Raw genomic sequence first — 14281 nt, 5'->3', positions numbered from 1 at the left:
TGAGGAAGCTAAGGCACTAAGAGGCTGTGTTATTTGTCCCAAAGCAATCCCAAACAAATTACATCCATCAGGGGCTCTTTTGCTCACTGATATATATTACATCCTAAAGTCTAAACAAATTAACAATCCATAAAGTTATAGCATCCACCATCCTGTTTCTGAATGTCCCATCATCTTGTCTGGAAGGGGCCAGTGGAGGGAAGCTAAACCCACCGCCAGCACCCCCTGCAAGATCGCCCACCACAGAGCTTTCAAGCAAGAGCCAGCAGGCCCCAGCCTGGACTGCAAGCCAGCAACCTGGAGGTCAGCTGCGGAATGGAAATCTGCACATCATTGGTAAGTGGGGTGCGCAGTTTCTATTGGACTGTCTGCCAGTGAGCTAAGTGAGCTCTCCTGGCCTCTAGGGAGTTGGCCAGCACACCACACCATCATGTCAAGGTGTGTAATTTTCAGTATACTCAACTGCAGAACTGCCTGCAGGTCTATGAAAAAGCATTTCTCTCAATATCTCCTAGGTAGTTCTGGGATTCAACCTTTAGCCTTCTGATTCAGATTAGAGGAAGGGAACACAAAGGGACCTGACCAGTGTGGAAACTGTGTGTGTCTGTATATGTGTCCATGTGTCATGTGTGTATGTGTTTGCATATGTGTCTCCATGGAGAGATTAGTCCATGAGCCTAAAAGAAAAGAGTAAATTGGGTAAGAAAGAATGAATGGGAGGCTCCACAAATGGCTACAGTCAGAATGCAAATGTGGAAATGGGACGGAGAGCCATGTAGGGTGAGATATGACCATAAAACCTCTTCATCCAGTTGAGCACTGGTGAGACACCAGTAGTCCTTGCTACTGGGGAGGCTGAGATCTGAGGATCATGGTTCAAAGCCAGCCGGGGCAGGAAAGATTGTGAGACTCATCTCTAACCAACCACCAAAAAGCTAGAAATGGAGCTGTGGCTCAAGTGGTAGAGCACCGTTCTATGTCCTTGAGAAAAAACAAAGCTAAGGGATAGCACCTAGGCCCTTAGTTCAACCCAGTAACAGCATCACACACACACACACACACACACACACACACACACACACACACAAAGAAAAAGAGCATCTACATCCTGTCTGTGTGCTGAGCTATTGAGCTGCTGTGAGACACAAGGCCTAAAGGACAAAGCAGGAAGTTATCCCAGGAAATGGCCACGTGGCTTCTCCCCTCCTCCACCAGGAGCTCATGGCAGAACCCCTTCACTTTGGGGAGTCCAAGTCCCACACTGGACACAGGCTGTGTTCCTCCCCACCAGCCAAGGTGAGAACTCCTTTTGGCCACCTCTCCCTCCCCACTAAGGCCCTCCTACCTGAGGGAGCTCAGCAGGCATCTGAGGCTGCTGGCTCCCTCCCCCTGACTCTGGACCTTTGCCTGACTAGCACTGTACCACTTCTGTCCCTAAAAGGACAGCAGCCTTTGAAGATGGTGGTTGGTGTGAGTTCGAGTGGGTTCTAGGGAATGACGATACATTCTGAGAAAACTGGAAGGGTAAATGGATGTATTAGGGGGAATAGCCCTGTCATTAAAACCTTTACACAGAGCAGGCAAACAGAAAACAATGTCTTCAGTCAGCATAACCTGCTGATCACACTTGGGTAGCAACAGTAACCTGAGTACACTTTGCCATTTCCCACATGTACAGATGACTTCGAGTCTAAATTCACGTTCCATTCTGTGGAAGACTTTCCCCCTCCAGATGAGTACAAACCATGCCAGAAGATTTACCCCAGCAAGCTCACTAGAAGTAAGTACCACCTCGACAAGGCTCCTGGCTTTTCCTGACTCTTCAGACATACAGACTGAATAACAGGGGTGGAAAATCGTTTTCCTCCCTATGGCCCTTTGGACATTTATAACATTATTCCTGGGCCATTCAAGATTATCAGTACAGGTAGAGGACTGAGGGCAGCGGACAAGAAGCAGATGACTGTCCCCTCATTTCTTGGGCCTCATAAGGCCAGAAGGCTGGATGTTCCCCACTCCAGCGTAAAGGGTAATATGATTGTTCTGTCCTACTGTGAGGATGCAGTACTGTGCAAACCGCTAGAAATCCCAGATCATTTATTTGTCTTGCTAACTAAGAATTTATTTGGAGGGTTGTTTTTTGTTTTATTTTGGTAGAACTCCAAGGCTATTTGATATCAGATTTGGATGACTAAATGTGCCACTTTTTACTGGGGCTTTTTACTGAGGGACTAAACACACCCCAAAACAGGGAAATCAGATATAGGCACTTTGAATGAATAATCAGAAAAAAAAAAACTGGATCCCTCTTTCCCACACACAGAATTCCCCAGCCCTCCCACCTGTACCAGGAAACTTCCTTAATTCTGGTAACTCATTAAATTGAAAAATACCCTTAGGCCAGAGGTTCTCAACCTTAAGTCCACTTTAGAATGACCTAAAACATGTCCAGAAGGCCAGGCTGCATCTAATCAGAATATCCAGGGTGGGACCCCGATGTCAGTATTTCTGAAAGCTGCCAAGTGATTCCATTGAACAGCCATGACTGAGACTCACAGCCCAGAGAGAGACTCCTCCTGATTTTAATTGAGTGTTCAGGCTCCAAGACAGGCCTTAACTTGACTTACCTATCTAACCTGCAGAAAAAAAGGAGGAGTCTGGCCAGTCTTCCTCTGGAGGCAAAAACAGAAAGAAGGCCAAAGACACATGAAGGTTTGGGTGCTTCACACAGTGATGCTGCCCAGTACTTGCTATGAGCCACTTGTACAGTGCTGGACTGATCTGATAGGGCAGAAGGGGCAGAATCAGCAACATGGGGTGAGCTTTGGATGTGGTCCCTCTGCATCACCAAAGTGGGGCTCCCAGTCCCACCCACTGTGCACTCAAATGGAAAATGATGTGTCTAGTGCTGGCCCAAGACTAGGAATCAATAGGCCTGTCCTTCCAAACGGACCTGGTAAAGTACTTTCTGCAGGACTCAGCTTCCAAGGAATCTGGCAGCTGTTGCCTGCTCTGCTCAAGGCAAAAGTGCATCAGCCTGACACTAGGACCATGTGTAAATGTCACTGTTCTGGAATAAGACAAATGGAAAGGAAGAGGATCCTGGAAATCCTGTACACGTTAGTATTTCAATAGACCATCCAATCATGGGAAGGGACAGATACTGTGTATGCCTAGCATTGCATTCCTGCTCAGGCCAGCAAATGCATAGGAATTTCCTGTAGGGTGCCTCAGGTACACCAGAGGCTGCAGTATGTGAGAAATATGGTCCCTCACCAAGACCCCACCACGTGCCTCCTTGTAGACTTGTGAGAAATCAGCTGTTGTGATGTGTGATTATCGATGTAGAAGCAGCAGTTGGGATCCCAAAGGCTTCGAGACATCACACTCCCACATGGCTGGGAAGGCATCCAGGCCGAGGACAGCTGTGATAGTTCAAGTTTCCTATGGTGGCTCAGAGGTACAGGGTGCTGACTGGGCTGAGGCTATTTAGACTTTAGGTATTAGGTTGGTAGGTGTCAATAAATGACACCTTTGTGAAATATGCATGTGTATCAGAGGGATGCTTAGGTGATCATGGTTTTTCTGGATGACAGAGCTTAGGTGTCAGCCCAAATGGACTTCCTCAATCCGTCCACAGTGACTGAGAATAAAAGGAAAGCTCTACCTCACAACCTCACACAGCCAAATGAATGCTCAAGTTAATCAACTTAAGAGAAGTGGCTCAAGTAGAAAGGCCACCAAAAACAGAAACAGAGAGGAAGGGAAGTTTGCTGTTTCAAGAATTATGTCTCCTCCTCGTCCTTCTCCTCCTCCTCCTCCTCCTTTTCCTTTTCCTCTGCCCCAAAACTTCCTTCAGAATCACTTCCCCATCAACTTAAATCTTTGAATCATCTTAAGAGGTAATCAACTCATTTTGGTTCACACTTTGGTGGTTTCAGTCCATGCTTTATTGGTCCCACTGCTTTGGGCCTAAGAAGATGCAATAGAGTGTGGAAGTGAGTGCACAGTAGAGCAAAGCCTCTCCTCTCATACCAGCTGGAGCCAAAGAGAGAAAGGAATAGATGAGTCTCCCCATCTCCTTTGAGAGCATATCCAATGACCCAAAGTCTCCCAAGGGTTTCATCTCTTAAAGGTTCTACCTCCAATTATCACCATAGGCTGGAAACCAATCCTTCAATACATGGCCGTTGGAGGGAAATTGCAGATCAAAACTACCGTTTGATCCATCAGGTATAGAGCCAGGAAAGGAACTTTAAATTACTGTTCAGATATTCATTGCAGTAAAATTCACAACAGCCAATGGATGGAAACAACGGATAAATGGATTTTTTTAAATGTTTTATGAAGCCAGGGGCTGGTGGCTCACACCCATAATGCTGGCTACTTAGGAGGCTGAGATCCGAAGATCATTATTTGAAGCCAGTACAGACAGTAAAGTCTGATGTCCAATTAATCAGAAAATGCAGAAGTGGCTTTGTGAAGTGTAGCTCCAGTGGTAGAGCACCAGCCTTAAATTAAAAAGCTAAAGGATAGCACAGGACCTAAATTCAAGCCCCAATACTGGCACCATACAGTTAGATGTGGCTCAATAATGTAAAAGGGCATACTGTGTGATTTCATTTATGTAAAACAGATGAGTCTTCTACAGGAACAGGGCTTAGTGATTGCCATGGAAAATAGGGAGTAACTGCTGAGGGGGATGGAGTTTTATTTTAAGGTGATGAAGATGTTTTGAACTTAGATAGTAGTGATGGTGATACACTGTGAATGTGGTAAATGTCACTAGTGCTCAGTTTTATGTTGTGTGTGTTTACCACAATAAAAAAAAGTGACAAGGAGCCACATGGAAGGAAATCTTTGGGGAGAAATGCATAGGTCCCAAGTATTTCTGAACATGACAATAGAAAGAGTGAAATCATCATGATATCAAACACTTGCCCCCATGGAGAGATTGAAATTTGTGAGTACCTCACATGGCCTTGAGTGTCATATTATAGTGAGAGATGGAAAGAGAGACAGACACCTAACCATGTCATTATAATAATCCACATTCCCAGCCAGCCCATCATCATAGTCAAAGCTCCTGTCAATCATGGCTATTTTTCCATGGCTACTTTTTCTAAACAAAAATACTTAATTTATCATCACAATTATTTTTATTGTACAATGCCATGAAGTACAGTTGCATTGCTGTCTAGACAAACTCTAGAATGCTTGTGATTTTGTAAAACTTAAATGATATAACTATTAAATAATAACATCATGTTTTTCTCTCCCCTATTTCTTGGCAACCATCGTTCTTACTGTTTTTGTATTCCTTTTTAGTGGTACTGGTGTTTGGATGCAAAACTTTGGATTTGCTAGACAGACACTTGAGCCATGCCTCCAGCCCTTTTTTTGCTCTGATTATTTTTTAAATAAAGTCTTGCTTTATATCCACGCTGGCTTGTTTGTGCTTTCTGCAGTAGCTAGGATGACAGTCACACACCAGCATTTATCCATTGAGACACAGTCTCAAAAACATTTTGTGGGGCTGGGAAGGTGGCTCAGTGGTAGAGCACTTGCCTTGCATGCCTGAGGCCCTGGGTTCGATTCCTCAGCACCACATTAAAAAAAGCCAGAAGTGGTGCTGTGGTTCAAGAGGTAGAGCACTAGCCTTGAGCTGAAGAGCTGAGGGACAGCGCCCAGGCCCTCTAACTGAAATTCTCCTGATTAGCTTACTGACTAGCTAGGGTTACAGATGTGAGCCACCAAGACAAACAGCATTCTATTTCCAGTCTCTATGATTCTGAATACTCTACTTCTTATACTATTTTCTTTTTGTGGCTGGATTGTTTCATTTAGCATAATATCCTCAAGGTTCATGCATGTCATAGCTAATGTCAGAATTTCTTCCCTTTTTGAGCCAGGCACAGATGGCTCATGGCTGTAATCTTAGAGAGCTAGGAAGATAGATCTATGGATCTCAGTTCAAAGCCAGCCCAGGCAGAAAAAACGCATGAGACACTTATTGCCAATTAACCAGTGAAAAGCTACAAGTGGATGTGTGGCTCAAGTGGTAGAGTGACAGCCTTGAAAGAAAAAGGCAAGCAAGAGCAAAAGGTCCTGGGTTCAAGTCCCAGCAAACCCTCCCCCCACACACACATACACAAATGCCTTTCCTTTTGAGCTGAGTAAGATTCATTGTATGTATCTCATTCTTTATCCATTCATGTGTTTCTGGACATCTGAGTTGTTACTACATTTTAGCAATTTAGAAAAACGCTGTTATGAACATGAGGGCACAGACCCTGCTTGTAATTCTTTTGGATACATCGATACAGATATAGACAGTCATGTGGTAATTCTATTTTTGATTTTTAATTATATTTTTAACTGTTTGAGGAACCACAATATTGTTTTACATAGTAATTCTAATATTTTGCACAAAGGTTACAGTTTCCCCATACCAAATCAATACTTGCTATTTTGTTTTTTAAAACTTAGTTTAATTTTATAGTAGCCATCTAATGAGTGTGAAGTGGTATGCCATTATTCTAATCTCTTTTCATTTAAAGTAGAACAATCCATCCTAATTTCCATGAACAGTGGAACTTCTCCACCGGACACTGCAGTAATTAATGACATAGAGTGTCATGTCATTAAAAACAATTTAATGAAGAATTCGGTAACTTGAGAGGATGAGTGGACTGGGAGAGAATAGTGGGAGAGGTGACACTAATGTATACAATGCATTGTATACATTAACTGGCATGCTTCACTGAAACCCCTTTGGCAACTATTTAAATATAAATAAATATAATTTTTAAAGCATTTGATGTCTTGAGAGTGCAAAACGCATAGAAAGAAAGCATATTGCCAGTGGGAGAGTATTTGTTCCTGCTTCGGTGTTGGGCAGAGGGTAGGACTCTGCTCCAAGTTTTTCTTGGCTACTCTGGATTTGATACTATTGACCACATTTCTTTCTAAACTGTCTTGCAGCATCCCACTGCTTCAGATCTATGTAAAAAGTCAATGTTCTGGAGAAATTAACCCTGGACTTTTAGTTGTCGTGATCCCAGGGCAGGAAAACGGAGATTAGGGAGAAGGACTACAGAGAAGCAGTATTCTGGATATTTGCTTTCATCTTCTTTATTCTTTGAATTCTTAACTGTGAGGATATACTCACACGTAACTTGTGCAACACAGAAGCACAAATGTATCTTAGAGAGAAGATTGGATCCCTGATGGGAGGAAGTCCAGTCATGTCAACAAAGACGAATCTTTTGTTTTGCTCATGGTGGGTGACCGTCAGATGCGTGTGACCAGAGTCAGGGATGTGTCAGTCAGCTCTAATGTGCATTCATGCCTAATGCTGTGTTCTCATAGTAGATTGGATGTGACTCTTCTGTGTCTATTGCCTGTGACATACAAATCCAGTAGAAATGCATGGTCTAGGGCCAGAAGCCCGAAGGTGACTGTCAGGTTGATGTGCTCACATTGTTGGGTTCTTTTGCTGATGTTTTCTGGGCAGAGTGGTGCACACAGCAGGCTGCTCCTGAGCCAATAGATGTTGAGATTGTGTTTTGTTTCTCTCAGGCCGCACACCTGGTCCCTGGCTCCAGGCGGAGGCAGCTGGGCAGAGCCCTGATGACATCAAAGGCAGAAATTCTCAGGTAACATGTCTCTCAAGTCTCTGAACATAAAGCTGGGAGTTCTCCACAGGAAGCAAAGGAACATTTAGAGCTTTGTACTTAACAGCTTAACATTTCTCTTTAGCTTCCATTTGGTGTACCAGCATCTCAGGCCAGAATGAAGCACCTACAGTTTCAAAATCCATAGCAGAAGGAGTGTTTCCCTGGAATTATCACCACATGCAGAGCCTTTTAAACTAATTCTGTCATAATCATCCGTATCATCCGGGACCTTCTCTGATTATGATGGTCAGAACAACCTGAGAGAAAATTCGTGTGACATTCAAGTGACCTAATTCAGTATCCTCTCATGTGGTTTCTTTTTGCACCCTTCTTGCTCTTTCCTCCATCAATACTATATGTAATTTTGGCCAGATTGAATCAGTTTGAATCCTGTGGTGGCTATAGGAAATTGGCAAAGCTGGGAAGGAAAGTGCTCGTGGGATGAGTCTGAAGAAATGTCCTTGCACCTGAGACAGCAAATATGTTTCCTAAACTGGGCAGAAGTGACTTCTCACATTGCATGTGATAAAGCCTTCTGTTTGAGGTGGATTCCAGAAGAAGACAGAGGGTATGGAAAGCGGGGATATGGGAGGATATAGGTGAAGTACCTTATGCACACACATGAAAATAGACCACTGAAACATAATGATATTGTTTTAATATGGAGAGGGACTATTAAAGGAAAGGGAGAGGGTGACTTTGATGGGGTATAGCATAAGAATACCATAGTGGAACCTCTCTGTACAACTAATATGTGCAAATTAAAAGAAAACCAGAAGAATAAACGAAAATGGGGTTGTCTCACACCCACCCTTTGCCTGTTATGCAAAGGGAACTCTAGCTGGGGTCTCAGTTGCTGAGAGAGTGGAAGAGTGGTGGATCTGTGGCTGACAGGGAGAGAGGCAAAGAAGAGAATAAAGCCCTGAGCCTTCCAACAGGACCAGTCTGTGGGAATAAACACCAGAAACATCTGCCTTCCCCTGTGTGCCACAGTGTGGCTAAGGAAAGGTGAACTTGCCTCTATAAGGAGAACATATTTCTTCCTTATCAGAAAAGAATCAACCTTACATTTTCATTTCTTTTCAGTCCTATCCTGACTTGCCTCTTGTTTCAGAGTTGTGAAACAGAGTTCTGGGCCATTCCCGGTTCTTTAGAACATCAAAGAAAGTGATCTGTGAGGGGAGGGGTTAGATTCCTGAATGCTAGGATGGTCTTGTAATAAGGAGTTCTTTCTCTAACAGATAAACACCCAATTTTCTAACTACAGGCATCTAAGAGTTGCACTAAACTTTCTCAGATATTCGTAGGTTCAGCACTGGGTATAGAAGTGTAGTCAAAGTGTATGTACAAAAGGAAAAAGAAGACATATTCAAAATTGTTAACAGAAATTATTCTTGGAGGATGGAAGAGAAGCAGCAGCAGGAATCTCCCTACCTAAACAATAATTGTGCCAGCAAAATCTATTTGAAAGAACAATCTTGGGTTTCTGGGCTCTACTAAAGGCTTGAGCTGTCCAGCAGAACCTTAAAAGAAATTATAATTTGTTTTCTTAACTTCAGCAGCTCCCACTTCTGTATCCCTAGCATCTTGATAGGCTACTCTGCATGTATTCTGGAGTAGAATGTATACAAAACTTGCAGAAGCTAAATTGGAATAAAACACAACTAAACAAACAAAAAAAACCCCAAAGCTGGTGCTGGTGGCTTACACCTGTAATCCTAGCTACTCTGGAAGCTGAGATCTAAGGACCATGATTTGATGCAAACACAAGCAGCAAAGCCTATGAGACACAACTCCAATTAAGCTGCAAAAAGCCAGAAATAAAGAGGTGGCTCAGGTGGTAGGGTGCCATCCTTGAGTGAAAAAGCCAAGCAAGAGCAGGAGAGTTTATAACCTCATTACTGGCATGAAAAAAAATAAAAAGCAACAGAAAAAAATCTGCACTGGAAATATTGGAGATCTGATAGCCCTTGGCTACGTCTAATTAGAGATGCAGATAAAAAGTAGAGGGCCTGGTGGTGGCAAGCCCCTCTCTTGTTGGCTGATGGGATGTCTAAAGAATTTTTTATCTTTATTTTTCTTTTCTATTTCTTTTTTTTTAGAAGTCAAACATTAAAGAGTAGGGCATTAGAAGGTAACTTCATATATGATGGAAATTAGATAGTTATGTAGACCCAGGGAAAGGCACAAACAGGCTCAGGAAACACCTGAGATCTCAGGTTGACAGGCTGATTCTTAGCTGAGAGACAATCCATTGAAATCAAAGAATAAAATAAAAATGATCATCAAAAAGTCCCCAGGAAACCCCTGGGAAAGAGGAGAATCTCATTTTTCAGGGTTATTGAGTTATTTGATTCAAATATAGAGTTTTCAACGGAAAAAATCACAAATCATACAAGGAAATGGAAAGGTATAGCCCATTCAAAGAAAAAAACATCACCAAAAATTATCTCTGAAAAAGATGGAAACTAATAACAAAGGCTTTCTAACAACTGTCTTAAAGATGTTCAGAGAGCTCTATGTGGAGTCTTTTGAGAAATCTCCATACTACTTTCCAAAGTGGTTGAACAAGTTTACACTCCCACCAACAATGCAGTAAGGTTCCCTTCTGACCACATCCCCTCCAGCATCTGTTGTTATTAGAGTTCTTGATTATAGCCATTCTAACTGGGGTGAGGTGGTATCTCAATGTTGTTTTGATTTGCATTTCTTTTATGGCTAGAGAGGTTGAGCATTTCTTCATGTGTCTATTGGCCATCCTTCTTTTCTTCAGAGAAGTTTCTCTTTAAGTCTTTAGCCCACTTATTTATTGGGCGGTTGTTTCTTTGAAGATTTGTTGTAGAGGGATTTAATTTTTTGAGTTCCAGGAGATGGAGACAAAAAAAAGCCAAGAAAATGATGTATCAATGAGATGGAAGTATGAGTAGAGACAGAAACAAACAAACAAAAACAGAAATTCCTATTTCTTATGGAATTGCCATGAGGTGAGGAAAGGAGTAGAAAGATATATAAAGAAATAGTAGCTGCAAATTTTTCCAAATAATTAATGAGAAGCATGAATATAAACATCCAAGAAGCTCAATCAACTCAATTAACTGACATGCCAAATACTACAGTGAATTCCCTTTCAACAATATAAATTTTTGAAAAACTGAACCATCAGAATGCTGGTGGCTCATATCTGTAATCTGTAATCATATCTGTTCAGGAGGTTGAGATCTGAGGATCATGGTTCAAGGTCAGCCCAAGCAGGGAAATCCATGAAGCTCTTTTTTGTGTGCGGGTTGTGGGTTTTTTTTTGTTGTTTTCTTTTTTTTTTTTGTGGGGAGGATGTTGTTTTGAGAGGTTTTATTTTTTTTGGTGCCTGTTCTGGGGCTTCAACGCAGGGCCTGGACATTCAAGCCTGGGTGCTCTCCCTGAATTTTTCTGCTCAAGACAACTTGAGCCAGCTCCACTTCCAACTTTTTTTTTCCCCACTTCCAACTTTCTGGTGATTAACTGGAGATAAGAGTATCACAGTCTTCCCTTCCCAGTTTGACTTTGAACTTCAATCATCAGATCTCAAATTCCTGAGTAGCTAGAATTATAGATGTGAGGCACTGGTATCCAGCTGTCCAGGAAACTCTTATCTCCAATTCAGAAACAAACGAACAACAACAACAAAAAAAAAAAACTGGAAGTAAAGGCTCAAATGGTTCACTTCCAGCCTTTAGAGGAAAAGCCAAGGGACAGCGCCTAAATTCTGAGCTCAGGCCTTAGTATTGACATGTGTACACACACATACTCACACACACACACACTCACACACACACACTCAAAAGGAAAGACAGAAATGTAAAAAAAAATAAAGTCCTGTCCCTGGGGACATAAATGGGCTCCTAGAAGGGATAGTGAATGGAGAGTATAAAATTTGACAAAGTACTTTACACTCATATATGAAAATAGACCAATGAAAGTTTTGTTGAAATTGCTTTAAGGAATGACAGCTGTAAAGAGTGTGAGTAGAATCAAGATTCCTTGTGATCATACATGGAAAAACCATAATAAAAAAAAAATAACAGGGCTGGGAAGGCGGCTCAGCGGTAGCTTGTCTTGCATATATGAGGCCCTGGGTTCTATTCCCCAGCACCACATAATCAAAAAAGAAAAAAGCCGGAAGTGGCGCTGTGGCTCAAGTGGTAGAGTAGCTAGCCTTGAGCTGAAGAGCTGAGGGACAGCGCCCAGGCCCAAAGTTCAGGCCCCATGACTGGACCCCCCCCAAAAAAATACCATCTGTTTCTTATCTCACTTTATCTCTTTTTTCCACCCACAGTCCCCTGGGTAAAAATCAGCTCATTGCATATGATGGAACCTTCTCTCCAACCTTACTGACTTTGCAAGAGATAGGAAAAGCTGCAGAGTTCATGCCGCCACCTTGTCTTCCAATCCTACCCACTAACACCTCCCCATGTTTTCACAGCTATCTCTAAAGACACTCCGGTGAGAAGAGGGATGAAGCCAAGGTCCCTGGATTCTGGGCATCAGGGATGAGCACCCCCCAGGAGAATGTGTCAGACTCCAGCAATCACTAGCTGTACTCAGTCCACATACAGGCTCTGAGCAGAGCGTTTATTTATTGTAAATATGTGGTTTGCATGAACGTTAGCCATTTAGACAACTTTTGAGTCATATTTTTAAAGACAGTCACCATCACTTCTGCATTTTTTAAAGCTTCTTGACATTTTTTTGTGTGTCTGTACATAGAGCCTTGTCCCACCCCATAGTGTCCATTCTGTGATTGTAAATGCGCTTTCAGGCTGGCCCGTGCTAGATTCTGAACCATTTTCAGAGCATCCTTAGTTACAAGTTACTCCCAAAGTCCTAAGTATCCACAACAACCTCTCATTGGCATGACTTTATATTCTCATCACACCAACTGCAAAATCAGACCAAATAATGCCTTATCAATGATGCAGCTCAGAGAAAGTAACGTGTCCCCCACACCCTAACCGCGCCGCGCAGCCTCCAGTGAGTGAGATGCTACGTCTCACTTCCACTTCACAGTACAGGGATGACTTTTTGCTGCCTAATGTAAATATTATTGCAATGTAAAAGGCAGGAGTGGGCTTGGTCCCTTCAAGCCTTCCCAGGGCCCCTTTTTGTAACTGAATTGTCCTACAAGTAGCCAATGCTCTTAACTGTTTACAGCGCCACCTAGTGTCCTAATTTCCATCACTCTCCTCCCGTCCCTCCAAATTCCCAATCCCACCCTGGGAAGCTTGGCTTTATGAGATTTCAGTATTTGTTTGCCCCTTCAGGTAAACAACTATAGATAACCTGTGATTATGGTAAATTATTCATTGTATTCCAGAAGTCTCTCTCCCCATCTTTTCATCCCAAATGCAAGATTTCCATGGACAATGTGACGTGGAAACGCATGGAAGGAAACATCTCATCAAATAGTATCTCAAAGAGCTGACCCTTGTGAAACCTGAAGCACCTCAGGACACATGGAGCTCCTTTCTAAGCTGAAGAACAAAACTGTCCTGAAAGCTCCCCCGGGGCCTTGTGCTGGGCCCCAGGATGTGTTGGTGTGCCCAGGGAATTCAGCTGCTCTGCATGTGGAAAGGGTTGGCGGAGGCAGGCACTGTTCCTCAGACCCTTTCTTTGAGCCTCAAAGGAAGTGTGCAGGTTCCTTCCTGTTCACTCTAAAAGTTCCCATCCATTAAGGTGGGGAGGCTATGCCACAGAAAGGAGAGAAAATAGACGGGAACAGACTGATCTCTGGGCTGTGCTCAAAATAGCTACAGATGAAAAGAAATCAGGGAGGAGAGCAGTGAACAATCACTAGCTCAGAACAACCCACTCACACTCACACCTGAAGCCTAGCAGGCCTGAGCTAAGCCAGCCAGGAAAGGTGAAGAAACATGTAGCCCATGGGACTCCAAACACCTGGTTGGTTGTTGTCCAGAAAAAGGACTAAGGCAGTGTCCTACATTGATGTCGTGTTTCCTTGACCCAGGTAGGAGAAACAGCCATGATCAAGTTGCCATCTCTGTGGGGGGTGACTCAGGCCAAACTGTAACAGCCAAATCAATGGAAAAGGCCTCTTCGGGCCTTTTGTGTTCTTGATTTGTATTGTTTCTGGAAGTTCTCCAAAAGATCAGAGTTTATTCTAACAGTACCCACTCCACTTTCCTCTCAGTTGTGTAGAGTAAGTCCACATGCTTTAATCATCCCGATGAAGACAGCCCTACACAATGGCAATTCCAGTTTTGGAGTAGACTGCCTCCCTTGTTCATGTTCTGTACCTCTGGATAGAAATTAAAGCAAAACTATCTAAGGACAGAGGAAAGAAATGAGCAGAAACCAAAAAAACGGCAAGTAGGGAGAAATCTCAGGAATCCAACATCACATCTCTCCTCCAGACCTATCACTGAACCCACAGCCCTCTGAGCTCCTGCTGGCACCCTGAGCTCCTTCCAGAGTGTACAGACTGAGCCTTGACCATGAACTCGGGCCAGGGCGTTCCCCACATCCCTCCCTTCTTCTACCTTGTAGTCTGTGATTCCCCATGTTTCACTGTATTTTATATTTATTGATGACTCCCTCTGCAGATTCAT

The 14281-nt window shown here is 43.1% G+C and overlaps 1 protein-coding gene across 1 annotated transcript in view; it reads left to right on the top strand.

Moving 5' to 3' along the window:
• Positions 1-14281, top strand: part of Wipf3 (WAS/WASL interacting protein family, member 3) — a 57472-nt gene extending 43191 nt beyond the window's left edge. The window contains exons 5-8 of the mRNA XM_013024386.1: positions 187-336; positions 1679-1780; positions 7582-7658; positions 12139-14281. Coding sequence (XP_012879840.1) covers positions 187-336; positions 1679-1780; positions 7582-7658; positions 12139-12162 — 353 coding nt within the window. The 3' untranslated portion in view covers positions 12163-14281. The remainder of the gene's footprint in view (positions 1-186; positions 337-1678; positions 1781-7581; positions 7659-12138) is intronic.

The sequence above is a fragment of the Dipodomys ordii genome, unplaced genomic scaffold, assembly GCF_000151885.1.
Source record: "Dipodomys ordii isolate 6190 unplaced genomic scaffold, Dord_2.0 Scaffold76, whole genome shotgun sequence".
Taxonomy (NCBI): Eukaryota; Metazoa; Chordata; class Mammalia; order Rodentia; family Heteromyidae; genus Dipodomys; species Dipodomys ordii.
This window is presented reverse-complemented; position numbering and strand designations above follow the sequence as displayed.